The following is a 26,712-nucleotide window of genomic DNA, read 5'->3' as shown; positions in this document are numbered from 1 at the left end:
GGCTCTGGAGGGTTTACACTATAAATAGACAAGAGAAGTATTATTATCCCCATTTTACAGATGGGAAACTGAGGTCCAGAGAGAATAAGTGGCTTTCCCACAGTCACCCAGAGAGTTTGTGGCAGAACCACGACGAGTGCCTTAACCCCCCACCCCCACCCCAGAGTGTGTAGCTCGTTCTATTGTATTGAAAAAAGAAGCATAACTACTAGGAAAAAAAGTTTTATTACAACTGTTATTGCTTATTAAATATCTCAGTCATGTTTGTGTTCAGCATTATCTCCTCCCACTCTCATCACACATCCAGCTTGCTTCGATCTTACATATGCCTTCTCTTCTCACCTAGCCACGCACACCCCCACACATACACACCAGCCCCACTCACATACACATTACCACAGGATATTGTACTCCTCGGGTACTCCAACCATCCAGCCATTTGCTGAGCCAAACATGCATCATCACAGCTTCCTAAGTGACGTAAGAAGACAGTTTATTCCTAATCTTTTCCATGGTGCTTATTACTCTGGTATCTGAGCACCTTGCAGACAATCATGAAGTTAGCTTCACTATATCCTTGGAAGATAGTGAAGTATTCGACTGATTTAGAGTGCAAGAGCAGGCATGGCGATTCTGCAATCCACTCCTCCAACGACTAAGGCCTGGTATACACTTAAAAATTAGATCAACCTAGCTACATTGCTCAGGGCTGTGAAAAATTTCACACCCCAAACACCACAGTTAGGTTGACCTAACCCCCACTGTAGAAGCAGCTAGGTCGATGAAAGAATTCTTCTGTCGACCTAGCTACTGCCTCTCGGAGAGGTGGATTAATTGCAGCAATGGGAAAAAACCCTTCCATTAATGTTGGAAGCATCTATACTACAGCTTGTTATGTAGACATATCTTAAGTAAACAAACACCACCACTTCACAGCCCAAATGTAAAGCACAATTCTTACACTTGCCTGCCCTTAACAAACAACAACAAATCAACTTAAACACACACACACACTTCCTCCCAGTGAGAGGAATGGAGAAGAAACCACAAGCGATGAATGCTAGATGAATTTGTCATAGGAAGGTGCTCACATACCATAGCGATGGGCATAATACAAGAACCTGAATAGAATAGAATACAGAGGTTAATGACCAACATATAAAAATCAAATCCACTGATCATGGGTGCCCCAAATTTTAGATGCCTAGCTTGAAACACACAGGCCCCTTGACTTCAGCTCAATACCGCTGAAAATTAGGTCCGGTGGGTCTGAAGCTGTACACCAAAAAATAAAGACATGCACAATTAGGGGTGCTTTTGAAATTTTGGGCCTAAGTGACTTGCCAAAGGTCACTAGGGGGAAAAGAAGGCAGACATCCTGATTCTCTTTGCCCCTATGCATGGAAAGGGATGTGTAATTTGGGGCTGTACAGATTCCCCCATCTCATGTCTCTGGCAGTGTGGGAAAAGCCTTTACAGCTGCATGTAGTAACACGGAAAAGATTCCAGTGCAGGATCGTCTCAGGTATTTTTTTTCTTCTCTTCTGTCAGTTTTTCAAGTCGTCTTGTCTGCAGGGCAAGAAATTACTTAACAGCTGCCAGAGTTTGAGAAGCACAAATACAGCTCTTGATTCAGCTCTCATGTGCCTCCCCTCCCCTGCTTGGGTTTGGTGATGACATGATTTGGGAATGGCTCAGCCTGGTGATACAGTGCCAAGGTTAGGGAATGGCTTACCTAGGGGAAAGAGGCTAAAGTCGCTGAGCAGAATGCAAGTCATAGTCACTGTCGGAGGAGTTGTCTGGAGGGTTGGAAGACCTGATCGCCCCTTCCAGAGCTGTAAAAGGAAGAAACCATCACTCTCTTCACTACACAGCCAGAGATCAAGGTGCTAATGACCTCTGTGAGGAGTACCAGGGATGTAGGAATGAATATCAGGTCCTCCATCCCCAGTACCTCTTAAGTCATGCAAAAATCATAAGATGTAACAACTACTTCATGCATTCACATAAGTGCCTTTCAGCCAGCTATCACAAAAGTGGTTACTACCCCTCATTTACAGATGGGGAACTAAGGCACAGAGAGTTTAACTGATCTGCCTGAAGCTACAGAGTGGAAGAGCTGGAAGAAGAACCCCTCTAGAGTGATTCCCACTCTATTCTAGGGAAACACTGTAGTCCATCTCTGCAAAGCAGGCCTGACTGTCTCCCTTCCCTGCTCCCTTGTTCTTACCTGTCCACTTCTTTTTTTGTGTCATACCTGGTCACTATACACTGTTCTGTCTCTTACCTGGATAAGCCGAAAGGTAGGAGTTCTTCTTAGGGGTCTGAGAATAGTCGTTGTCTTCGCCCTGTGCGCCTTGACCTTCCTGACGGGGCCTGAGAGTGACAGTGCTGTTGCGATGGAATGAAACTAGATGGCAGCACAATGGAGAATTGTTAGTCACTGCATCTTTAAGGTAGAATCATAGCAATGTAAGAATCTACTCCAGTCCCCCATGCAGAGGCAGGATTAAGTATACCTAGACCATCCCTACTCCCTCTTCTTTTGAGCTGCAGAACTGTCTTATTGTTTAACCAAAATATCGAGTCTTTTTTCAACATTTTCCCCCAAAGCCGTGGTTGAAACTCCTCACCCTCATTCGCCAACCGCCAGTAGCACCTCCCAAACCCAAACAGGCCAGTGTTTGTCAGTCAGCGGGGCTGAGTAAGAACTGAACCAGTGCGGGAACACAGTGGAAGTGTACTGTGCCACTGGAATTGGTGTGTGACTCAACTTTCCCATCTGAGTCACTAAAGAACCATTGAGTCAGCATGGGCCCAAGGTGGGATGCTGCACTACGCATCCCACTACGTGATAGTGGTGAGTCATGCGTGGTACTAAGAATTACAGTCCTGCAACAAGTGATCAATAGGGGGCGTTCTTCCTTCTGAGCAAGTATGAAACTAGCCACTAGTCTGGTGAGGAGGGGGTGTTGTGTTGCTGGAGGTGCTGCCTTTTGGTTGAGGTATAAAGCCCCAGTCCTGGCCACTTGTGGTCATTAAAATCCCAGTGTCATTTAAGCTGGGTAATAACGTTCTTCCTGCCTAAAACTCCCAGCAGTTTCAATGGGAGAGATTATCCTTCACTGTGCCTCCTTAAAGCAGTACAATGTTGCTGTGTTCCACCCCAGAGATGGCTGCATTTCAGGGGTGAGTGTACAACCTTTTCTATGCAGTGTTCAGGGATACTTAGTAACATTTCAAGGGCTTGGATAGGATCTTTCGTCCCAGAGCCCTGTCACATATGAAGTTCCTGAGGCCTCGGCCTTATTTTCTGCTTCAGACACATCTTGTACCTGGGCTGTTTTCTGGCCCTCTGATCATTCAGACAGCCTGAATGAAGGTGGTGAAATGGTGGGATCAGAGGGAAACCTCAGCACCTGTGGTGGCTGTTGGCTGTAAACCACTTAACCCTCAGGCTGAACAATAGCCATCCTGTTGCTGAGTTGCGGAGCCCAGGGGGCCTGTGTGCCTCAGATCAAACTGACCGCAGCAGTGCATCAGATGCTTCAGAGGAAGCTGAAGAGATGAGAGTGTTAGGGGTGACCTGCAGAGACCTGCCTCTGTCTTGTGCTTGCTCCTTACCGGTTTGCTGTAATCCAGTTGGGCCTATCCACTGGCGCTGCTGCTTCTTGGAGTCTGCAAGGAGAGGGAGAGGCAAGTGCGGTAGAGGAGGGAAGGGTGAAGTTAGATGGGTACAGACCAGTCTGTCATTTTATACGCATCACAGAATCACAGGCACTAGGGGCTGGAGAGCCCCATTAGATCAGCTTGTCCTAGGGTTGTCCCTACAGTGCATTTTCTAGTGCTTTGTCCATTTGGATTTCACACAGCTCCAGCAATGGGGATTCCCTTGGAGACTATTCCCCATCCTGATTGATCTTGCTGTCAGGAGCAGTTTTTTCTGGATGTTCTGCCTTAATTTCCCTTTTGTCTCCTCCTAGCCCCATGAGCCACATCAAATAATCCCTCTGCTTCCTGGCTAGACACTTGAGGTGCTAGAAATCATTTGGATAAGACAGGGCCTGGCTGATCCTTTGTGTCATTTCCATGTCTAAGCCTCTCAAGAGCCTGTGAAATACACAACGCTGGGTGATTCAAGAGGCTTTTTCATTCTGAACTCCTTTTTTATTTTGCCTGCATTGTGTGGGCTAGACAATTACGGATCTCGAGGAGAGGCATTTGTGGTGTGTTTCAAAGACTGGGAAAGGGATAGCTCCAAACCCCTCTGACTCAGGAACTCACATTCCAAAAACTGCTGTACAAGATCAACAGGAGAAATGTGTGTGTGTCTCCTGAATCCTCAAAGGGACGATATATAAAACTCCTTTTGTTTAAGAGCAATACATCAGCCAATGTAGCTCCGTGATGCCACCGCTCCGGAGATAATGGAGTGGGAAAGAGGCCAAAAGAAGGGGAGGGCATGGGAAGACAGCCAGCAACAGAGCAGGAGGAAGAGAGCAAGAGACTGGGAGAAAAAGAGAGAGAGAAGAAGACGGGAAATAGACATAAGAGCTAGAGGGACAGTGACTCCCAGCTGTGTGAGTGAGATGAGAACTTTCCCTAGACTCCTTGGAGGAGTGAAGCTGAGGGAGTCAGACATGCTATGGTATAAGGACAACAGGATCAGTGGTCTCACACCTACAGCAAGAGTTTGTCACGTACATTTCTTCTGTAGCTTCTTGTAGGCGGGAGGTCCACAGATAATGATGAGAACTCCAAGGAGGATCAGAGCCAGGAGGATGCTCACAATGGTTCCTGCTCCCACCCCAGCTGAGCGGGGCTTGAAATTCTGGCCTGGGAAAAGGAGCTGCAGTTACTGATTAATTCCCATCTCTCCAGAGACATCCAGTGCTTCGGACAGGTTTGACAGCTTAGCCAGCCTCTGGTGATCCCTAGGAGAAGAGTCCCACCTTAAACCCCAATCCCTCCACTCCGCCCCAAAGACTCAATTACAACCGAAAATCCCCATGCCAAGCCCTTCCCAAGCTCCCAATCTATATCGCAAATCTCACTCAACTCACATCTTCTGCCCCTAAACACCACCTTCTACCCAATTTCCAACCCCAGGAATTTGCAAAGGTTGACTGTAGATCAGGCAAATTTCTCTTCCTCCCCATTTCCTTAGTACATCAGCCACATGTGGGTCTTTGTCCCTTTTGAGTGGCTGGTCCACGTAAAAGATTTATGAGTCTGCTACTGCCGCCAGGCTAATGGCATTAGTTCTTTAGCCTACGAGTAGCAGCTCATGTGAGATCCAGAGATCCTGTGTTCCATCCCCATGGATGACCTAGCCCAAGGGTCATCACCGACCTGTTTCCTGATGTAAAGTGGTCCTATCCCATGAGGGATAAGCACTGGTCTAAAACACAAGAGAACCTGTTGGCTTACACGTGACTCTCGTTTTGGAGCAGCTTTCTCTTTTGAAAGTGGAACACTCCTGGAGGTGCGGTTGGCTGCAGGACACTCCCCGTGTCTTGGCACCTGGGACTTGGACGCTCAAGGAGAGCTTCCCGCACTGCAACTCTTGGCACACCTGCTGCCCCCTAGATTTCTTCCATGAATTGGAATCGCACAGGACTTCCCATTTCCCCTCATGGAACACCTCCATGACCCCTTCACAGGGGCTCTGGCTGTCCCCAAGCCTTCGCATCACCCTTGGCTGGGAACCTGGGGAGGAGACAAGCAGGGATTGGTGAGACCCAAGGCGAGTGGATGTCTGAATGACCCAGCTGACTACAGGCAACGTGGCCTAGTGGGTAGAACACTAGCCTGCCAATGGGGAGACCTGGATTCTGTTCCCATCCCTGCTGCTAGTCTGCTGGGTGATCATGGACAAGGTACTTCACTTCCGTGTCCCCTCCCATCCTTTGTCCTGTGCAGGAAGAATGGAAGCTCTTGGGGGTGGAAGCTGTCTCTCATGATGTGTCTATACAGCGCCTAGCACAGTGGGATCCTGATCTCATATGAGGCCTTCAGGTGCTGCGGTTATACAAATAATTAACAACAATGGGCAGACTGATGGGGTTCCAGTGCATTTCATACCTAATGCTGCTAGTTAATAGTGGTTTGTGTGGTGTACGTGGCCATGAAAACCACCCCATTCACTGCTGCATTTCACAGCCCATGATATTGCACTAAATTCCTATCGATTCTAGTGATCTCATGGTTTGTTGGTTAGACCCCAGGCTGGGGTGGCAGGTGCTCCGAGTTCCAATCCTGACTCATTGTGTGATCCGGGGCAAGTCTATGGTTTTGCCTCCTGTAAAATGGGGACAATAATCACGCCTCATAGGGAAATTATAAGGGTTAATGATTAATGTGTGAACAGTGCTTGGAAATCCTCATCTACAAGTGGCTAGAGAAGTTCAGAGTATTAGTAAAGTAGTATTGTACTGCATCATATGGGATATTAATTGCACTGTATTGTATCATATAGGCTTGCATTGCAATGGATGCTATCTATGGTACTGTATTTCAACAGTATTGCATCATATGGCATTGCATTGCCATGTATTGTGCTGCAGAGTATTTATATTATATTTGCATTGTATTGCATTTTAACCTACAGCATTGCATTTGTACAGTGTTGCATTGCATTGGCTTGCACTGTTCTCAACCCAAGAGTCTGAAAATTCTCAGGGTCAGAATTAGTTGTTACTAGAAATAAACTTGGTAATAATTTTGACTGACAGTCGGCATTTCTGAGGCTAATGCAGAGGATGCCGTTGTGTGGAAAAGTGATGCCAATCTTGACACTTTTAGATTTGCAGACTAAGGGATGAGGGAGGAAAAGAGGAGGTGAGGGTCAAAACTGCTGGCAGTTACAGGCAGCAGAGGCCAGCAGCAAGCGTGGAGATAGAAGAGAGTGGGATATTTTTGAGGAGTTTCCTTGCTATTCGAGAAATGTTGTACCACAATCTGACACTAGGTTCATGGCCATGCAGGCTGCCAGTGGGGTAAGTCCCCTCTGCCCACCTCGTGCAATAAATTGGCTGCGGGGATGGATTGGCCTCTTTAGAATGCACAGGAGTAAAGGTTAAACGTGGCAGGAGAGGAAAGCGAAAAGGAACTTGACTTGGCTGTCCTAAGATGGACTCACTCACTGGAGCAGATGACAGAGGCTGGAGTTTTGTCCTGAGAGTTCCTGGTTCTGTTGAAACAGTCTGGGATAGAGTCACTTCCACATGATGCCACCATCTCCCAGTGGACAGGTAGATGCTGCCTTTCATTTTTCACCAAGAAAGACCGATCTTTCTGCTCTAAGGCATCACCGCAGCCTATCTTCCGGCAAACCCAGCGGGCCAGCTCTGTCTCATTTTCTGGATTTGACTGGACTGTTCCCCAGTGGCCTCCCATGTAGAGCTCCACAATCCCTGAGCAGTAGAACCTCCCATCGACCAGCCGCATCCTGGGGGGGCCTGGGAGAAGGACAAAGAGAAGGGGATTGTTACAGACAGTGACATCATCTCACATAATTTACCGACATTGCCTGTGATAAAGGTCCTGGGATGCCTTTCTGCTGCTTTTTTTGGTCACATTAACCAGGGGAGTATTTTGGTGTTTTCTCTCCCTAGGCATTTGATAGGCATACCCTGGTAGACTCCAGCTGTGGTAAGCTGTGGGTGATTGTTAGGAGACAGCTTGGGCCCAGTAGGTAAGTGAAATCCCACTGCGGGCACGTACCTGCATTGACAGCATATCCCTTCCCACCACCTTCCTTATTCCAGCTTCTCATCTACACCTGACACAATGGGAACAGCTCTGGGGGTGTTTTCCAGCCCACATCTGCTCAGCCATAGGGGGCTGCTGTGACCCTGTGGGGTAGTTCAGTTCCTGAGCAGAGTTTTCATCAATAATTTAAATTAAATCACCCAAATGCCCATTAAATTGAAAATGTAATCGATCTATCTATCATCACGATACAGATCTATCTAATAATCAGATTTTAGAGTAACAGCCGTGTTAGTCTGTATTCGCAAAAAGAAAAGGAGGACTTGTGGCACCTTAGAGACGAACCAATTTATTTGAGCATAAGCTTTCGTGAGCTACAGCTCACTTCATCGGATGCATACTGTGGAAAATACAGAAGATGTTTTTATACACACAAACCATGAAAAAATTGGTTGTTTATCACTACAAAAGGTTTTCTCTCCCCCCACCCCACTCTCTTGCTGGTAATAGCTTATCTAAAGTGATCACTCGCCTTACAATGTGTATGATAATCAAGGTGGGCCATTTCCAGCACAAATCCAGGTTTTCTCCCCACCCCCAGGTGGAAACCTTTTGTAGTGATAAACAACCAATTTTTTCATGGTTTGTGTGTATAAAAACATCTTCTGTATTTTCCACAGTATGCATCCGATGAAGTGAGCTGTAGCTCACGAAAGCTTATGCTCAAATAAATTGGTTAGTCCCTAAGGTGCCACAAGCACTCCTTTTCTTTTTGCTAATAATCAGAGTAACATAGGATTTGCCATATTAGATCTAATTACTGCTCCCTCCCCTGCTTTACCATAAGAGACCATTGGCCTATTTTATCTCATATCTCACCCCCTGCCAATGCCATACTAGATTAGACCATTGATCCACAGAGTTCAATATCCTGCCTCCTGCTGCACCAGTTCAGACAGCTGTCCACCTAGTCCAGTACTGTGTTTCCACTACCAGCCTGTACGTGATGCTTCAGGGCCAGGTGAAACCCCCATAATCCAGCTTGCCCAATGTGCAGTGCTGTTCATTGGGGTGGGAAAGGGGAATTACATTCCAGCCGCAGAAGAGATCTGTTTATGCCCCTGAAGCATGAGATACAATTACCACATTTTAGCTGGCCTCCCTACAAATGTTATTATCCATCATAAGATCATCTGTCTCTCTTAAAAACCCATACACAGACGGCCTCCTGCAGCAGTGAGTTCCATGGATAGATGTCTCACTGTGCAAAGAAGCATTTGCTTTGATTTGCTAGATGCTAATTTCACTGAGGGACTCCTTTGATTTCTTGCATCTTCTCTCCTAATGATCACCTTTAACTGTGGTAACTTGCAACCATTTCTATCAGAAGAGTGAATGTGGATCTGAACGGATTTGGTGAACCTGGATGCGTGGATTTTCCTTACCGGTGGGTTCTGGTGTAGTTGTTGTTGGTGCAGTGGTGGTTTTTTTCGGATCTGAAATGATAAGGATGTCCAAAATGTTTTAGTAGGGTGCAGACCCAGCCCCAGGCAAAAGTTCTAAGGGAGGCAGTCAGGAAGAGTGTTATGTTCACTGAATAGACACAGCGAGAAATTAAATAAAAAAGATAAATTTCCTTGCTGGAAGGTTGCAGTGTAATTCTACTTTATTTCTTAGAATTCAGAACAGTAGCACATGAAAACTCAAAAACACAGAGAGAGAACACAGGCTGCTCCCTACGGCAGCGAGACACAACTCACCCACCTTGCTTTAAGCTGGCTCTTTCCTGCCTGACTCCGATTGCAAGCAGGACCAAGAACATCTGTTCCCCTGCTCTTAGTGGTAGCTTGTAATTCCAATACAGTCCTCAATACACCCCAGAGGGGAAGACCAGACCTACCTTTGCAGACCACGGTCAGAACCTGCGTGCAGTTGGATTTCTCCCAGTGGCAGTTCCTGAGGGCAGCCTCATTCCCCTGGCAGCTCAGCTTTATCCCTTCAGTGGGTTTCTGCTCTGAGACTATTTCACTGGAGGGGGAGCCACAGCCCAGCCATTCACAGACCATTTTTGTGACCGTCTGATTCCAACCACTTCTACAGACTCTCTCCCAGTGGCCCCTATGGTTAACCTCCAGTAGGCCAGAACATCTGCAGTCAAAGCCTGTGAGTCTCATGGTCCACTCTGCTGAGAAAGTAAAACAGCATGTTAGAGAGAAGAGCAGTGTTTAGGAAATCTCTCCTCTCTCTCCCCTTGTGTCTGTCTCCCTCCCTTTAGCTTTGTCTTCTTTGCCACAAAAAAGTGTAAAAATCCAATGAAGTGAGCTGTAGCTCACGAAAGCTTATGCTCAAATAAATTGGTTAGTCTCTAAGGTGCCACTAGTACTCCTTTTCTTTTTGCGAATACAGACTAACACGGCTGCTACTCTGAAACAAAAAAGTGTATGTTTTATGGCAGGATAACCAGTACATGTTAGCTCCCCTGCTGTCCAGTTGCAGTGGAGACAGGGCACTTTAGCTGTTAAATAGGTAAGATTGACTACGGGCAGCGGGGGAGATAGTGCTGACCAAAGCTAAGCAAATAATTGATTTTTCAGTTTGTGGGCTGACCTGAAAGACTCAGGAAAAAAATCAGTTTGGTTTGAACTGAAACCAAATTTTGCAGTTTTTTCTTGCTGAAATTAAACAACAACAAATCTTTTCAGGTCAATCGAAACATTGTTTTTGACCCCAAATGACATTTGTTTTAGTTTTTGTTTAATTTCAGGTTAAACTAAATGTTTCATTCTCAAATGAATTTTTTTAAAATTTCCTTTTTGGGTGTTTTTCACCCTTTGTTTTTAAATGTAGCTAAACTTTGAAATGCAACAAGGTGGGGGAGGTAATATCTTTTATTAGACCATCTTTTGTTGGTGAGAGAGAGACAAGCTTTCCAGCTTACACAGAGCTTCAGACTTGAAGAAGAGCTCTGTGTGAGCTCAGACACTTGTCTCTTTCACCAACACAAGTCAATCCAATAAAAGTGATTACTTTCCCCACCTTGTCTCTCTAATATGCTGGGACCAACACGGCTACAACAACACCGCAAACAATTTGAAAGGAAACATCATTTTGAAATGGCTAAAATGGACTGTTTTGACATTTTCAAAAAAAAAAATTCATTTTTTTCAGCCAACGCTATTTACCAAATTTGACACAATTTTGTGAATGGTTCTGGTGCCCTGAAAAATGCATTTTTCTGCAAATTTACTATTCACCAAAGGAAAAAAAAAATTCACTGAGCTCTAGTGCTAACCTGACCCTTGTAAAAGCTACAGGTGCCTTGTCTCCACTAGGATTTTACATTAGGCTAGTGAATGCACGTTAATTATCCCCATGTAAACCCCACCTTTTCTGCAGTGAAGTTAGCCTTCAACTCACTCGTCTCCTGTTAGTTCCCTTTGCTCCAGTGCTGTCTGAAATGTCAGCAGGTGTTTTGCGAAGCAGAGCAGGAAGGAAATGGTGCTCGTTTGTTTGTGTGACTCTCAGATGTGTAGTAGTGTGTGTGTGTCTCTCTCTCTGAGCGTGTAGACACACTAGTATGCATGGGGAGAAGGCCTGCCTGTCTAGCTGGTCTATACTAGAGAAATGTTGCTGACGCTGTTGCAGCTCCATGATGTTAAAACACTGGATAGATGGGCTGCCAGGTGGATTAGCCTTGGGCTGATCAGCGATAGAAGACACGATGCTAAAAGCCCTGCGGCAGATAGCAGTATGTCTGCATTAGGGCTCCCAACATCGCTAACCTCAGTGGAGCTGTTTGCAATGGTGAGACATTTTTGGAAAACTTAGAATATCAGAGACCTCAGGAGGTCATCTAGTCCAACCCCCTCCTCAAAGCAGGACCAATCCCCAATTTTTGCCCCAGATCCCTAAATGGCCCCCTCAAGGATTGAACTCACAACCCTGGGTTTAGCAGGCCAATGCTCAAACCACTGAGCTATCCCTCCCCCTTCTGTAGCTAAGGCTTGTGTGCCCCAGAAGTGTTGAGGGGTAAATATAGTCATCGGAGCCTGGGTTGCTTGATTCAATCCTCCCGCAAAGATTTCTCAGGGTCCAAGGCATCCCAGGGCTACGAGGGGGCGCTATGCCTGGTTGGCTAACCCTTGCTGCAATGACATCCTGGGGCCATGTCCACACCAGGGCCGGGAACCCAGCATAAGTCTATCTCATGATGCCACAGAACACTAAGCCGGTTGCTGACAAGCTAAGTAACTGACGGCTGCCTGATTGGATTTTATTTTATATCCAAGATCAACATGGCTTGAAAGAGGCTTCAACAGATGCACTGACCTGCAGGTTTCTGGCCTTCTCCACTGTGGTAGGAGGTCACTGCAAAGAGAAGAGACTGTCAGGAGAAGTGAAGTGTGCAGGGCAGCCATGACTACAGTTCAAACCTACTTCTCATTAGGAAACAGGCAGCTAATGCTGCGCCATTCCCCTTGGCCAGGGAACCTTGGCACCTGGTTCTAAAGTATGCTCCCGCTGAGGGACATTTCCTGCTAGAACAGTCTCCTCTACATCTTCTGTCCATCCCTGCAACATTTTTGGAAGAGCCTTCGCTATCCTTCAATAAAACCATCACACCACAAACTATACCCTCTCCGAACGGAGCTAAGCACAGCAAGCCTCAGCAATGCAAAGGATTTCTTGGGGCCCAATGAGACCAGTACAGAATCGTTCCCTATATCAAGCCTGTTTTAAATGTCCTAAGTGATAGAGCTGCTGCTACTTACATGTCTGGGGCCTTTTCTGATCCACAGTTCAATTATTATTATTTAATTACAAAAGCACCTCAAGCCCCAGTGGAGACTGGGGCCCTGTGGTGCATGGTACAAACAGATAGTGAGAGACAGTCTCTGCTCCCAAAGAGCTTACAGTCTAGAGAGACAAGACAGGGAAAGGGTGGGAGGGGAAACTGAGGCACGAGAGGGGAAAGGACTTGCCTAAGGTCACGCAGCAGGTCAGAGCTGGGGATAGAAGCTAGGTGTGGGGCAGCAACCTCTTGATGCCTACTGGCAGAGGATACAGGGGTGCCTAAGGGTTCTAGGAATCCCCTGGGTCTGGTCTCTACATAATAGTTCATCAGAGGGCATCATGTAAGGGCTCTGCTGAAAGCTTGTGTCACGCTGATCAGCATCACCACTGTGAAATGTAGGTATGGATAATATGTAAGGTGCTGTTTATATATTCTGAAAATTAGGCTCTTCGGGTTTGTGAGTTAGGGCCGGTCACCAAAAGGTGACAAACAACCTTCTTTCCAGCAGGAGACACTTATCTATCTGTCTGGCTATATGCAAATTGGGTATTGTTTGCTTCACAATGAACAACTATTTACAGTCTGAGCCATGCTAATCAAGAGATAACAAAGTCTCCAGGGTTGATTCTAGACAGGCAATAACAAGCAGCAGGGGGGTACCCCATTTACAAGTGAAGACACTGGGTGGTTGGAACTCTATCTGGGGGTACAGAGGTACCGCATTAACCATCACCTACGGGAAAAGCCACCAGCATGCTTGTTTAGCTGGCCTGGTTGTTAGGTGCTGGGAGAAAGACTCTGGGTGAGCTAAACTTCATGAGCCAGAAAAGTGTCTTGTTTGTTAAGTCTAGGCCTGGACAGCAGGAGGTGGTTTTATTTGACATGTAACCAATCATTTCCAATATTTCTACTTACTTGCTATGACTTGAACCGCTGTTCCTTGTTAAATACACTTATCCTTGATTTCCCTATAAACGTATCGACGTACTGTGAGTTGAGCCGAGCAGTGATCTGAGGTGTAACTGGGAAGCTACTGGATACTGTTCCTTTGGGAACAGCAGCTGTGTGACATCTGTGAGTGTCCTGTGGACTGAGGGCTGGGCACTACAGGGAGATGCTCACAGGGACTTGGGGGTGGATTGTGCCAATTGCTAACCTGCAGAGGGACAGTGGGGCTGTGTAGACTGAGAGGGCAGTGCTTGCGTGGGCGGAGGAGTCAGGGGGCTGACCCCCGGCAGGCACAGACAAGGCTCCCTCATGCTAAGGGCAGGTGGTGGAGAGGTGCCTCACAACCCTGGAAACTCCTGGGAAGTGTCACATGACGTCTCCTGAGTTCCCATCTGTGGCCCTATCCATTAGCCCAACCTGCCTCTCAGTGTGTGTGACACATGCCCTGCCAATGGCTGGCCTACAGACCTTTATGAGTCTGGCCCTGCTTCTAGGGTGAAGATTCACTCCTGCAGCTCGTGTCCTTAGTGCTGAAGACCTTGGGTTCAAGCCCTGCCAGCACCCCAGTGGGATCATGTTCACGTCTGAAAACCCCATTTTAAAGGAAATTTGGCCCAGCTTGCTTGAAAGTATTTGGAGTGAGATGGTAGCAGCTCCAACACCTTCAGTGATCACCAAAGGCTGCAGAGGGTGTGGGGGCAGCTGAAAGAAGGATTGCAAAGCTCCAGCAAAACTAAATGCATTCTCTGATTCGCTGTGTGCCACTGAAGCCGATGGGAAGTTGTGCAGTGCAGGCGGATTCCTACCCCAAGGGCTCTGTCTGGAAAATCACCAGGAAACCCTTACCAACCGTGATCTTGAGGAAGGAGTGGGCAGCAAAGTAAGGACATCGGCAGAGCACACAGTCTTCGCCGGGTTAGTACAGCTGGTGGTGGTGCGCCAGGAGCTCGTGGAACTACGGGAGGAGATCAGGCTCGGGGAGAGGAGTCTGACTCTGATCTAATGTAAGACAATGCATGCTGGAAAGAATGGTCAGAGCGTCTCACCCACGCGGATGGGCTCCGATCTCATGGGGTACTTAGGGGGAAAGGACACGGGGCCAGAGAAAGGCTGTGGAATAAGAAGAACTAGTCCACTACTGAGATCAATAGGTGATCTACATGAGCTCGGGATCTGGTCCATTGACTCAATGACTCCCATTGAGCTATGGCCAATTTACACCAGGTGAGGATCTGGCCCATTATATCTATATGGTCACTTTTCAGAGTAAACCTGTGTTTTTAAACCCCTATCAAAACCAGCTCTGCATTCTGCAATGAAGGCCTGACCATGCCACCGTAAAACCAGGGTAAGCTGTAGCCTTGGGCCCATAGCTGTAGAATATTGTCATGTATTTTTATAAGCAAATATCCCCAGGCTCCTGGCTCTTGTGAAATTTTTGTTATTAGTATGATCCTTGTATACAATCTAGAATTGTAACAAGATGCAATCAGTGGATACACAAACAGCGGAGGGATGGGGTAGAGGACAAGGTATCAGGAAAAGATGGATCCATGATACAGAATGGCTGTTTATACCTGATCCACATCTGGTGTAAATTCACATTAGTATTTAGGATGGGTCACTTTGACTGGTTGAATTCACAGGTAATTTCTGTTTGGATGCACATTAAAAAATCACTACCAGACCACACTCCTAACTGCTGTGAGCTAGTCTGTTAGCATTTCAGATTTCTGGAGGAAGGATATGCTTTGAGCTCTTGTGCATTCTAGCCTTCCTTTCCCCGGCTTGACTGTAGCTCAAGATTTTTGCTATTGATATAAAGACTCAGGGCCAAATCCCTAAATGGTGTAAATCAATGTAGCTCTATTTGATATTAATGCAGCTACATCAATTTACACCAGCTGAGCATCTGGCTTTCAGTTTAATTAAATGTGTAACATGCTTAGCAGCTTTCCCCGGTGGCACATCAATTATTCACTTCCCCTTCCTTTGGGTGATGCTAAGTTAAAGCCCCAGTGGAAGACATTGGTGCTAGTATTTAAACTGTGGTTCTAGTCAGTCTGTTCCAAGGAGATCACGGGCTCCACACTGATTCCCACCCGCAAGTCTAGATACCACGTGCTCAATTCGCAAATCCAAGGTGGATTTTTCTAACCGCCATAAGCGCAACAAGCTCCCTGCGGGATCTGGAAATCCAGCTTAGCCGTTCCTGCCTCCTGCACCATTGTCATTGCCAGGAATACAGAGTCCAGAGCGGGCAAGCCTGCTGATTGCCAGAAGCAGAATAGACCACCCCCCCTGCTCACTCTCCCACAGCTGTGCAATGCTCACAGGACTGGTGCAGGGACAATCTAAGGTGATTCAAAGACACTGTGAGGAACGGGCCATGTTTCCATGCACTTTCCCGCTCATGTCGCACCTGAATATTGAATTTTTGGTTATTTTTAAATACTTGGATCCAGATCTCCAGCTGGTGCAAATCAGCATAGCTCCATTGGAATCAATGGGCCAGATCCCCAGCTGGTGCAAATCAGCATAACTGCATTGGACTCAATGGGCCAGATCCCCAGCTGGTAGAAATCAGCGTTACTCCAATGAAATCAGTGGCCCAGCTGGTATAAATAGGCCCTAGCTCCATTAGAGTCAATGGGGCTACATCAGTTTACCTCAGCTGAAGATCTGGCCTATAGTATCCTTAACACAGAATATAAATAGGGCATGGGATCTTGGGCAGGCCCTCCGCACTAGCGTGACTTTATAGATTCACTGGTGATCAGCTAGTCTGACCTCCTGTACAACATAGGCCTTAGAAAATAATTCCGAGAACAGATCTGTTAGAAAAACATTGTATCTTGATTTAAAAACTGTCAGTGATCAAGAAATCCACCACAACCCTTGGTAAATTGTTCCACTAGCTAACTGCCCTCACCATTAAAAATTGACACCTTTTTTCCAGTCTGAATTTTTCTAGCTTCAACTTCCAGCCGTTGGATCGGTGTTCTACCTTTCTCTGCTAGACTGAAGAGCCCATTGTGACACAGGCAGGCCAGGTGCCAGTGCATGCCAACGCCCCAGGCTTCACTGAACACTTACAAATGCAGAGCTGGAAGCCAGGCCGACCCACTTGTGTATTAGTATAGATCAAAGTGATTGTTAAATGTATAAGAATGTCTTTGGTGTTTGAACTTCATGAAAACAAAAGGAATGCTGCATGCATTGTTATCACTTATTTGTATCCTGTTATAATGTAATGGCAAAAATTTATATTTTGTGCACCCCTGTAACTAAATAACTAAGGCTGTCAAGCGATTAAAAAAATTAATCATGATTAATCGTGCGATTAAAAAAATTATTCACGATTAATCGCACTATTAAACAATAATAGAATACCATTTATTTAAATATTTTTGGATGCTTTCTACATTTTCAAATATATTAATTTCAATTACAGCACAGAATACAAAGTGTACAGTACTCACTTTATATTTATTTTTGATTACGAGTATTTGCACTGTAAAAAACCAAAAGAAATAGTATTTTGCAATTCACTTAATACAAGTACTGTAGTGCAATCTCTTTATCATGAAAGTTGAACTTATAAATATAGAATTATGTACAAAATAAACTGCATTCAAAAATAAAACAATGTAAAATTTTAGAGCCTGCAAAATCACTTAGTCCTACTTCTTGTTCAGCCAATTGCTCAGACAAACAAGTTTGTTTACATGTGTAGGAGATAATGCTGCCCGCTTCTTGTTTACAATGTCACTTGAAAGTGAGAACAGGCATTCTCGTGGCACTGTTGTAGCCAGCGTCAGTGCCAGATATGGTAAATATTCATGTGTTCCCTCATGTTTCAACCACCATTCTAGGGCACATGCGTCCATGCTGATGATGGGTTCTACTCAATAACAATCCAAAGCAGGATGGGCCGATGCATGTTCATTTTCATTATCTGAGTCAGATGCCACCAGCAGAAGGTTGATTTTCTTTTTTGGTGGTTCGGGTTCTGTAGTTTCCGCATCAGAGTGTTGCTCTTTTAAGATTTCTAAAAGCATGCTCCACACCCCGTCCTGATCAGATTTTGGAAGGCACTTGAGATTCTTAAATCTTGGGTCGAGTGTTGTAGCTATCTTTAGAAATCTCACATTGGTACCTTCTTTGGGTTTTGTCAAATCTGCAGTGAAAGTGTTCTTAAAATGAACCACATATGCTGGTCATCATCTGAGACTGCTATAACATGAAATATATGGCAGGATACGGGTAGAACAGAGCAGGGGACATACAATTCTCCCCCAAGGAGTTCACTCACAAATTTAATTAACAGATTATTTTTTTAACGAGCGTCACCAGCATGGAAGCATGTCCTCTGGAACAATGGCTGAAGTACAAAGGGGCAAACGAATGTTTAGCATATCTGGCATGTAAATACTTTGCAATGCCAGCTACAAAAGTAGGAGCATTGCCAGCAGATCGAGGGAAGTGATTATTCCCCTCTATTTGGCACTGGTGAGGCCACATCTGGAGTACTGCATCCAGCGTTGGGTCCCCCACTGCAGAAAGGATGTGGACAAATTGGAGAGAGTCCAGCGGAGGGCAACAAAAATGATTAGGGGGCTGGGGCACATGACTTACGAGAAGAGGCTGAGGGAACTGGGTTTATTTAGTCTGCAGAAGAGAAGAGTGAGGGGGGATTTGATAGCTGCTTTCAACTACCTGAAAGCGGGTTCCAAACAGGATGGAGCTAGGCTGTTCTCAGTGGTGGCAGATGACAGAACAAGAAGCAATGGTCTCAAGTTGCAGTGGGGGACATCTAGGTTGGATATTAGGAAAACCTATTTCACTAGGATGGTGGTGAAGTACTGGAATGGGTTACCTAGGGAGGTGGTGGAATCTCCATCCTTAGCGGTTTTTAAGGCCCAGCTTGACAAAGCCCTGGCTGAGATGATTTAGTTAAGGTTGGTCCTGCTTTGAGCAGGGGGTTGGACTAGATGACCTCCTGAGGTCTCTTCCAACCCTAATCTTCTATGATACTAAGAAGAGGGCAGCATTATCTCCTGTAAATGTAAACAAACTTTTTTGTTTTAGCAATTGGCTGAACAAGAAGGACTGAGTGGACTTGTAGGCGCAGAAGTTTTACGTTGTGTTAGTTTTGTACACTTTTTTATTTCAGTTACAACACAGAATACAATATATATGAAAATGTAGAAAAACATCCAAAATATTTAATACATTTAAATTGGTATTCTATTGTTTAACAGTGCAATTAAAATGTGATTAATCACATTTATTTTTAAAATCGTGATTAATTTTTTTGAGTTAACTGCGATTAATTGACAGCCCTATAAATAACCCTTCAAATGAGAAAGAAGCCTTGTGGAATGCAATTGAAGAACTTTAACAGGAGAGTGCTAATTTCAAAGCAAGTGGTCACTGTGTGTGATGATCGGAGATCAAAGACTCTAAGTGCACTCCTCATTCTCTGGCATCAGAGAAAGAGTCCATGTGTCAGCTTGGTTTCTGTGAGAAGCTATAAGTATGGACACAGGGAAAAATTCTTCAGCTCTGGACTGTTTAGATTCTAACAGGGTAGAATAACAGAACAAGAAGACGGAGATCTCCAGAGTTATTCTGGGTAGCCCTGAGAGACTTTTTTTTGTTTGTTTTTTATTTGGGAAACTGACAGATTATTACATCTCTGCTACCATTTGGAATTATAGACTGTCCAGATATTTTCACCTGCTTTAACCTCTCAGTAACTCTCATTCCTTTTTTTTTAGCTAATAAACCTTTAGTTAGTTTACTTTAGAATTGGCTACCAGCACTGTCTTTGATGTGAGATCTAAGACACAAATTGATCTGGGTGAATGATTGGTCTCTTGGGACTGGAGGTAACCTGTATATTTTGTGATTTATTTATTTATTTTGGTTTAAGGGACCATTTGTCACATAGTCCAGCTTGCCTTGGTAGCAAGATAGACTGGAGAGTCTAAGGGGACTGTCTGTGAACTCCATTATAAGACTATTGTATCACTCTGGTACTGGGTTGGTGAAATCTAATTATAGAATGTACCTCCCGTTTGGGGTGTTTTTGACAGTCTGCCCTGAACTAGGCACTCTTAATCACGAGCTACTCCAGACAACATAACACCTATTATTAAATATTTGTCACTCATGTAGGTACTTATAGAGTGTAATCAACTCGCCCATAACCTTCTCTTGTTAAGTGAAATAGATTGAGCTCTTTGAGTCTTTCACTATATGGCATGGGTTTTCATTCTTTAATCATTCTTGAGGCTTCTCTCCGAACCCTCTCCAATTTATCAGCATCTTTCTTGAATTATCGACACCAGAACTGGACACAGGATTTCAGCAGCAATCATGCCAGTGCCAAATACAGAGGTAAAAAAAACCTCTCTGCTCCTATTTGAGATTCCCATAGAAGCATCCCAGGATAGCATTACCCTTCTGGCCACAGCATCGCATGGGAGCGCCTGTTCAGCTGATTATCCACCATAACCCCCAAATCTGTTTCAGAGTCACTGCTTCCCAGGATAGAGTCCTCCATTCTGTAAGGATGGCCTACATCCTTTGTTCCCGGGTGCATACGTATTAAAACACATATTGTCTGCTTGCCCCCAGTTTACCAAGTGATTCAGATTGCTCTGTATCATTATTTACCACTCCTGGATTATTATGTTATCTGAAAATGTTATCAGTGATGATTTTACATTTTCTTCCAGGTCATTAATAAAAATGTTAGTAGCATAGGGCCAAGAACTGATCCTGTGGGACCCCACTAGAAACACATCCATTTGATGACGATTCCCTGTTTGCGGTTACATTTTGAGACCTATCGTTTGCCAGCTTTTAATCCATTTAATGCATGCTATGTTAATTTGATATCTTTCTAGATTTTTCATCCAAATGTCATGCGATACCAAGTCAAATGCCTTACAGAAGTCTAAGTATATTACATCAACCCTATTACCTTTATCAACCAAACTTGTAATCTCATAAAAAGAAAAAAAAAAGATATCAAGTTAGTTTGACAAGATCTGCTTTCCATAAACCCATGTTGATTGGTATTAATTATATTACCTCCCTTTAATTCTTTATTAACTGAGTCCTGTATCAGCCCCTCCATTATCTTGCTTGGGATCGATGTCATGCTGACAGGCCTATAATTATCCGATTCATCCCGTTTATCCTTTTAAAATATTGACACAACATTAGCTTTCTTCCCAGTCTTCTGGAACTTTCCCTGTATTACAAGACCTGCTGAAAATCAGCATTTTAGGGTCAGAAGGGGGCCATTATAATCATCCAATATAACAGAGGCCATGGAATTCACCCAGTGATTCCTGAATCAAGCACATTTCTTGAGGTTGAGCTAGAGTGTAGTTTTAAGAAAGGCATTCAATCTTGATTTATTATTGTGTGTGGCTGCTATTGCACTTCCAGATCCCAGTCAGGGATCAAGACCCCTTTGTACTAGGCTCAGTATAAACAATACAAAAGCAGCCGTTGCCCCAGAATGCTCACAGTCTAGGATTTAGACAATATTTAACCTTGTCTACACTAGAAAGTTGTACCGCTTTAACAATCCCAGTGTAGTTAAAAGGGGCACAATTCCTCGAGTGTGGACATTGTTATATTGGCATAACTGTGCTTATACCGGCATAGCTTATTTCCTTATGAGAAGTGGAATGAAGTACAAAGCGGTATAAGGTAACTTGATACTGGTATAGCTGTGTCCACACTGGGGGTTGTGCTGGTAAAAATCACACCTCTAAACGAAATAGATAGACCAGTACAGAAGCTGCCTGTAGACCAGGCCTTTAGGCAGGGGCCATTTGTTTGTTATGCATGTCTGTACAATGCCTAGCACAGTGGGGCCCTGATCCATGACACACAGCAGGAGCATGAACAGACAAGTGGTGGGGAAGACAAAGTGGCCTCCAATGGCCAGGACTGTGTTTTATTAATGCAGCCTTGCAGATTTCAACTCTCCTGGTGCCAGTGATTGTGGTTTTTATTTTATTTTTCTGAGGGGTGAGTCCGATAGAGTTAGATTCCTCTTTCTCATTACTCAGGGCTGCTAGCAGATTTTGTGCATGTGTTGGCAAATGTGCCTGAGGGTTTTTTGCAAGGCTGGCTTAGCTACATGACGAGGTTTGGAACCCAAATTGGCTTGCATCACTGGCACACGCAGAGCCCTACTGACCCCTTTGGGCACCTCTAGGGTGAGTAAAGCGGGCAACATATGGCCCCATGCAAAGAGATTGCCGCCTCCAGGGTAGTTGAGCACCAATGGGAGAAAAATTAGAGGGGGAGGGGCCTAAGGTGTATCAGATAAATGGGGGCAAAGGGGAAAATGGACTGAGCCGTAGGCTTATTTGGTCCTGCTACAGTGCAGGAGCCTGGAGTTGATGATGTCTCAATGTCCCTTCCAGCCCTATAGTTCTATGATTCTATGATCCCTCCTTGATCATAGAATCATAGAAGATTAGGGTTGGAAGAGGCCTCAGGAGGTCATCTAGTCCAACCCTCTGCTCGAAGCAGGACCAACCCCAACTAAATAATCGCAGCCTGGACTTTGTCAAGCCGGGCCTTAAAAACCGCTAAGGATGGAGATTCCACCACCTCCGTAGGTAACCCATTCCAATGCTTCACCACCCTCCTAGTGAAATCGTTTTTCCTAATATCCAACCTAGACCTCCCCCACGACAACTTGAGACCATTGCTTCTTGTTTTGTCATCTGCCGCCACTGAGAACAGCCTAGCTCCATCCTGTTTGGAACCCCCCCCCTTCAGGTAATGAAGGCTGCTATCAAATCCCCCCTGACTCTTCTCTTCTGCAGACTAAATAAACCCAGTTCCCTCAGCCTCTCCTCGTAAGTCATGTGCCTCAGCCCCCTAATCATTTTTGTTGCCCTCCGCTGGACTCTCTCCAATTTGTCCACATCCTTTCTGCAGTGGGGGACGCAGTACTCCAGATATGGCCTCACCAGTGCCAAATAGAGGGGAATAATCACTTCCCTCCATCTGCTGCCAATGCTCCTACTAATGCATGCCCTTGTCTGGGTGGGTTTGACCCCCATATTGAGGCCTTTAGATCTTGTATTTGGTGCCTAGATGCCATGGTGATTGGCAGACAGATGATTGGCAGCTTGCCTTCCTCCCAGCCATTGGGTCTCAGCTGCAGACTGGCTGGGCCGAGAGGCTGGTTCAGTATAGCAGTCTAATTTATCAAGTCTTGTGTCTCCCCTCTTCCCTTCCTCTTCCAGAGTCCCCCCTCTGCTTCTTCTTTGGCTGGTGTTGGCGGGTGGGGAGGGGGGCTTATTACAGACCTGAAATAACTATTCAGGGCAAACGCCCATTGAAGTCGATGGGCTACATCCTGACTGGTGCTGTGCTAGCCCAGCAGAAATTTTGCCCAAACAGGGACTGAATAAAGCCCTAGAGCCAGGTTGTCCCAGAGAGAGAAGAGTTGGAAAAGATCTAGACATTTACTTCTTCTCGAGTCATTTCTGGGTCCCCCAGCCTGGGCCAGGGTAGGATTAGTCCCCGGGCTGTTGTTATCAATGAGGAGGTTTGTTATGCATTTGTTAAGCATCGACAGCACAGCGGGCCCTGCGCAATGCCTCCAGAATATGCGCCCCTCACCCTAAGGTGCTTACGACCTCAGTTAGATGGACCGTGCAATCTGGACACAATCCGTGGGCTGTCTGGGGAACAGGAGGGCTGGTTTCCCAGTGGCACTGTGGTGAATATGGTGCACCCTGTAGCGATTGTATATTGGCCTGGTTATTAGGATGGTGTTTTCTGCATGGACATTTTGGTCTGTTTCTCACAGGGTCAGGCAGGAAAGAGGAGGTGGTTTGTGATGGTCACTATCACTCGCCGCTTAAGAGTCATTACGGGACAATGCTGAGCAATTAGCTCCAGTGGCTCTCGCTTGATCCCCTTTGAGCCTTCAGGATTGGTTTTGCCAAGAGGGGCCAAAACCTACCAACCCTGGAATAAACCTCCTCAGGAGCAAAAAATCTTGGCAAGATTTTAAAAAGGGATGCCAAAGGGAACCAGATTGAGACATGGGAGTCTGCGGGGTGTTTGAGGAAATGTGACCTGCTTCGGTCACCGTGGTGGGATGGCAGAACTTAGGTAAGGGCTTGTCCACACGTGAGAGTTATTCTGGATTAATAGAGTGTGAATTTGAGGTGGCATTTCTGAATAGCTCCTTTTAAACCCTAAATTAGACACGCATGAAGGCTGGCTGTTGATTTCAAATCCCTTTTTCTCTCATGCTTTGTTCCAGCTGCTAAATAAAAAATCCTGTGTTTAAGGCAGCTGTTGGCTGCTATACCTGGTCATAGGTTCCCCAAGCCCAGTAGGGCCTGCAGGATGGTAGCCGGTTTGTGTAAGCGGGACTGTGTTCCTAGCTCCTGGTCTAAGAGTGGAAGAATTGTGAGATCCCACCCTGAGACGGGGGCAAGAGGCCCGAAACCTGCTGTAGGTGCGCTCAGAGAGACCAGACAAGGAGACAGAGGGGCAACCAGCCCGCCCGCCCTGTGTTTGGGACACGTGCATCAGTACATTCTCAACAGAGCTCAGCGGGAAATGGTTTTCCTGTCCTGCAACAGTGTTTGAGATTTCAAAAAAAGTTCCTGTGATGCACTGGGACAAAGGAGAGGCCTTTTCAAATTTTTTTCAGAAAAAACAGAGCAGGAGAGAGGCCCCAGAATAAGCCAGTGGTTAGGGTATTCACCCATTGTATGAGAGGCTCTGGTTTAAATCCCTGCTCTGCCTGACTCGGATAAACGAGTTGAAACCAGCCATCTTGCAGGGCAGTGCCCAAACCGGAAGGCTATTGGCTAGGCCCTGGTGGGGCTCTGTCTCTCGCTTTGACCAGAAATTCCATCCTGGACCTGAGCAACCATCCCAAAGAACATTTCCTTTCCTGCATAAATATTTGGTTTTGACGAATCAGCATTCTCCGGTGAAAAACCACTTCACTGAAAATCTCCTGACCAACTGAAGCTCAGCACATCCAGATTGAAATGACTCAAGAAAAACTGACGCTGCTTTCCCTTATTTCGAGTCCTCACTCACACACTTTACAGGACTCACAGAATTACCACTTTGCATGTTGTTATGCTTCTTATTTGTATTGCAGAAGTGGCTACAGGGCCCAGTCAGTGGTCAAGGCCTGTTGTACTCAGTGCTGAACAAACAGAGAGAGACTAGTTCCTGCCCCAGAGAGCTCCTGATCTATGATTACAACAAGATGCAATTGGTGGATAAATAGACAAAAGGGAGTGATGGAAGACCTGGTAGTTGCACAAGACGGAGCCATGGCATAACTGCTTTTTGCACCTGATCCTCAGGCAGTGTAAATTTGCATAGCTCCATTGCAGTCAATGGGTCAGATCCCCAGATCGACTGTAACTCCATTGACGCCAATGCCCTTTTACACCTGCTGAGGCTCGGCCTCATATTTCTTCATGGTTTAGAGCCCTGCTTTATTTCAAAAGGTGCAGTGCTAAATAGCAGGCTGGTTTCATTTATGGGGCTCTGCTCATTTTATTGGCTGATGTTTTGACCATCAATGTTTGGTTTTTAGTCCTTTAATCAGCCTATGTTGAAGAGTAAATCACCAAACACACTTTGGCGCCACGTAAATACGACGTATTGTTATTATGTTAAACTGCTAAGCACAATGTCCGACCAAGGCCGCAAATACAAAGACATAGCAGATGTTCTTTGGGAACTCCTCATCTGGTATAAATCAGCCCCAGTGGAGCGAGATAGATAGACCCCATTTGGGGATCTGGCCCATCGATGCCAATGGAGCAAAGCCAATTTACACTGATTAGGGATCTGGCCCACTGACACCAATGGAGTGATACCAATTTACCACATTTGGGGCTCTAGCTCATTGTTTTAAGTTCCTGAAAACCAAAGCTAGGACAGGGTGAAATCTACCACTCCACCTAGGGGATCTCTGCATCTCTGCACGAGTTCAGTAGGACCTCATCTATCCTGCCCTGGTTCCCCTGGCTGGACGCCTGGAGTGGCAAGAAAATGTGTGATTGCTGCATGCCCCGACTGCAGAGGGAAGGGCGCTCACACACACTGGGACTCCTCTGTAGATCAGGGCAGCCGCGCTGAGTCCCTGAATGGCAGAGGCCAGTTTGAGTACTCACCCCACATCCCCACCAAGACCAACGAGATGAATGCCGGCTGCTGGACTCCCATCGGGCTGGGTCTCTCCCTCCTCCACCCCGTCTGAATCTGTGAGCTCAGGGCTGAGTGAGCGGGCGTTTGCACCCCAGCTGGCTCTGCTACCTGGCACGGGGAAAGGGAGGGGGGCGGGAGGAAGAGGCTGCTTTTCCTCCCTCTGTGGTTCTCTGCGTCACGGCTCGCTGAGTTGAAGCCCAGCCTGCCAGCTTCCTTGACAGAGCCTAAGAGAGGCGCAGACGTCTCGCAATGAGGTTCATGCTCATGCCTCCTCACAGCCAGTATCCCCAAGGCCTGAGCACATGAATTCCCAGGGCCAGGAGAGAGGGGGAGCACTGTGTGTGTCACGAGTGTAGACTGAGTGTCTATGGAGCACCAGGGAAGGGTCCCACAATAAGGGGCTGGGCTCCCATTGGAGGGGAGCAGGGCAGAACACAGCCCAGGGCTGAATAAACCTAGGGGCAGAATCCCCCTCCTACTCTAGGAGATGGGGACTCCCTCCCAGGTCAGGGACTAGGGTCCCACTGGGGTGATCAGTGTAGGAGCCCCGAGCCCCCAAGACTGAATCACCATGGAGATTGAATTCCTCTCAGAAATGAGGGGTAGTGGTGAGATCCCACTGAGCAGGGAATTCAGGGGGTGACCCTGATATGGGGGTGAGGAAGGGGCTGTGGGTGCCAGGGGAGACTAAAGATTTAGAAGTGCCAGATCCCCAGCTGGCGTAAATCAGCTATAGCTCCATTGGAGTCAAAGGGCCAGATCCCCATTGGGTGTAAATCAGTGTCTCTCTATCGGAGTCAGTAAGCCAGCTCCTCAGCTGGTGTAAATCAGCATTGCATTATCAGAGTCAAAGGGGCCAGCTGGTGTAAATCAGTGTCGCCCTATTGGAGTCTATGCTCCACATCTTGCAAGGTGTAAATTGGCATCACCTCTGCTAAGGATCTGGCCCTTATTGTCAGTGGCAGAGCCATTGCTGAGGAGATACTGATGTGGTTGTTACGTAACGCCCA

At 46.1% G+C, this 26,712-nt stretch overlaps 1 protein-coding gene across 2 annotated transcripts; it reads right to left on the bottom strand.

Moving 5' to 3' along the window:
- Positions 1-261: 261 nt before the first annotated feature.
- CD5 (CD5 molecule) lies at positions 262-25,804 on the bottom strand. 2 transcript variants are annotated; one of them, XM_074956865.1, is made up of 11 exons: positions 25,669-25,804; positions 12,043-12,081; positions 9,614-9,898; positions 9,159-9,209; positions 7,146-7,460; positions 5,431-5,709; positions 4,705-4,836; positions 3,625-3,678; positions 2,288-2,410; positions 1,736-1,835; positions 262-1,569 (listed from the first exon to the last, which is right to left on the bottom strand). In XM_074956865.1, the coding sequence occupies exons 1-10, from the start codon at positions 25,718-25,720 to the stop codon at positions 1,750-1,752; spliced, it is 1,416 nt and encodes a 471-aa protein (XP_074812966.1). In that variant the 5' UTR covers positions 25,721-25,804; the 3' UTR covers positions 262-1,569; positions 1,736-1,749. The 2 variants fall into 2 exon arrangements, with proteins under 2 accessions (XP_074812966.1, XP_074812965.1); XM_074956864.1 differs by having other exon boundaries at positions 262-1,835.
- Positions 25,805-26,712: the final 908 nt, after the last annotated feature.

Source organism: Natator depressus, chromosome 6 (assembly GCF_965152275.1).
Source record: "Natator depressus isolate rNatDep1 chromosome 6, rNatDep2.hap1, whole genome shotgun sequence".
NCBI classification, from domain to species: domain Eukaryota; kingdom Metazoa; phylum Chordata; order Testudines; family Cheloniidae; genus Natator; species Natator depressus.
The sequence above is the reverse complement of the archived record's forward strand: the minus strand, read 5'-3'. Positions and strand labels throughout refer to the sequence as shown.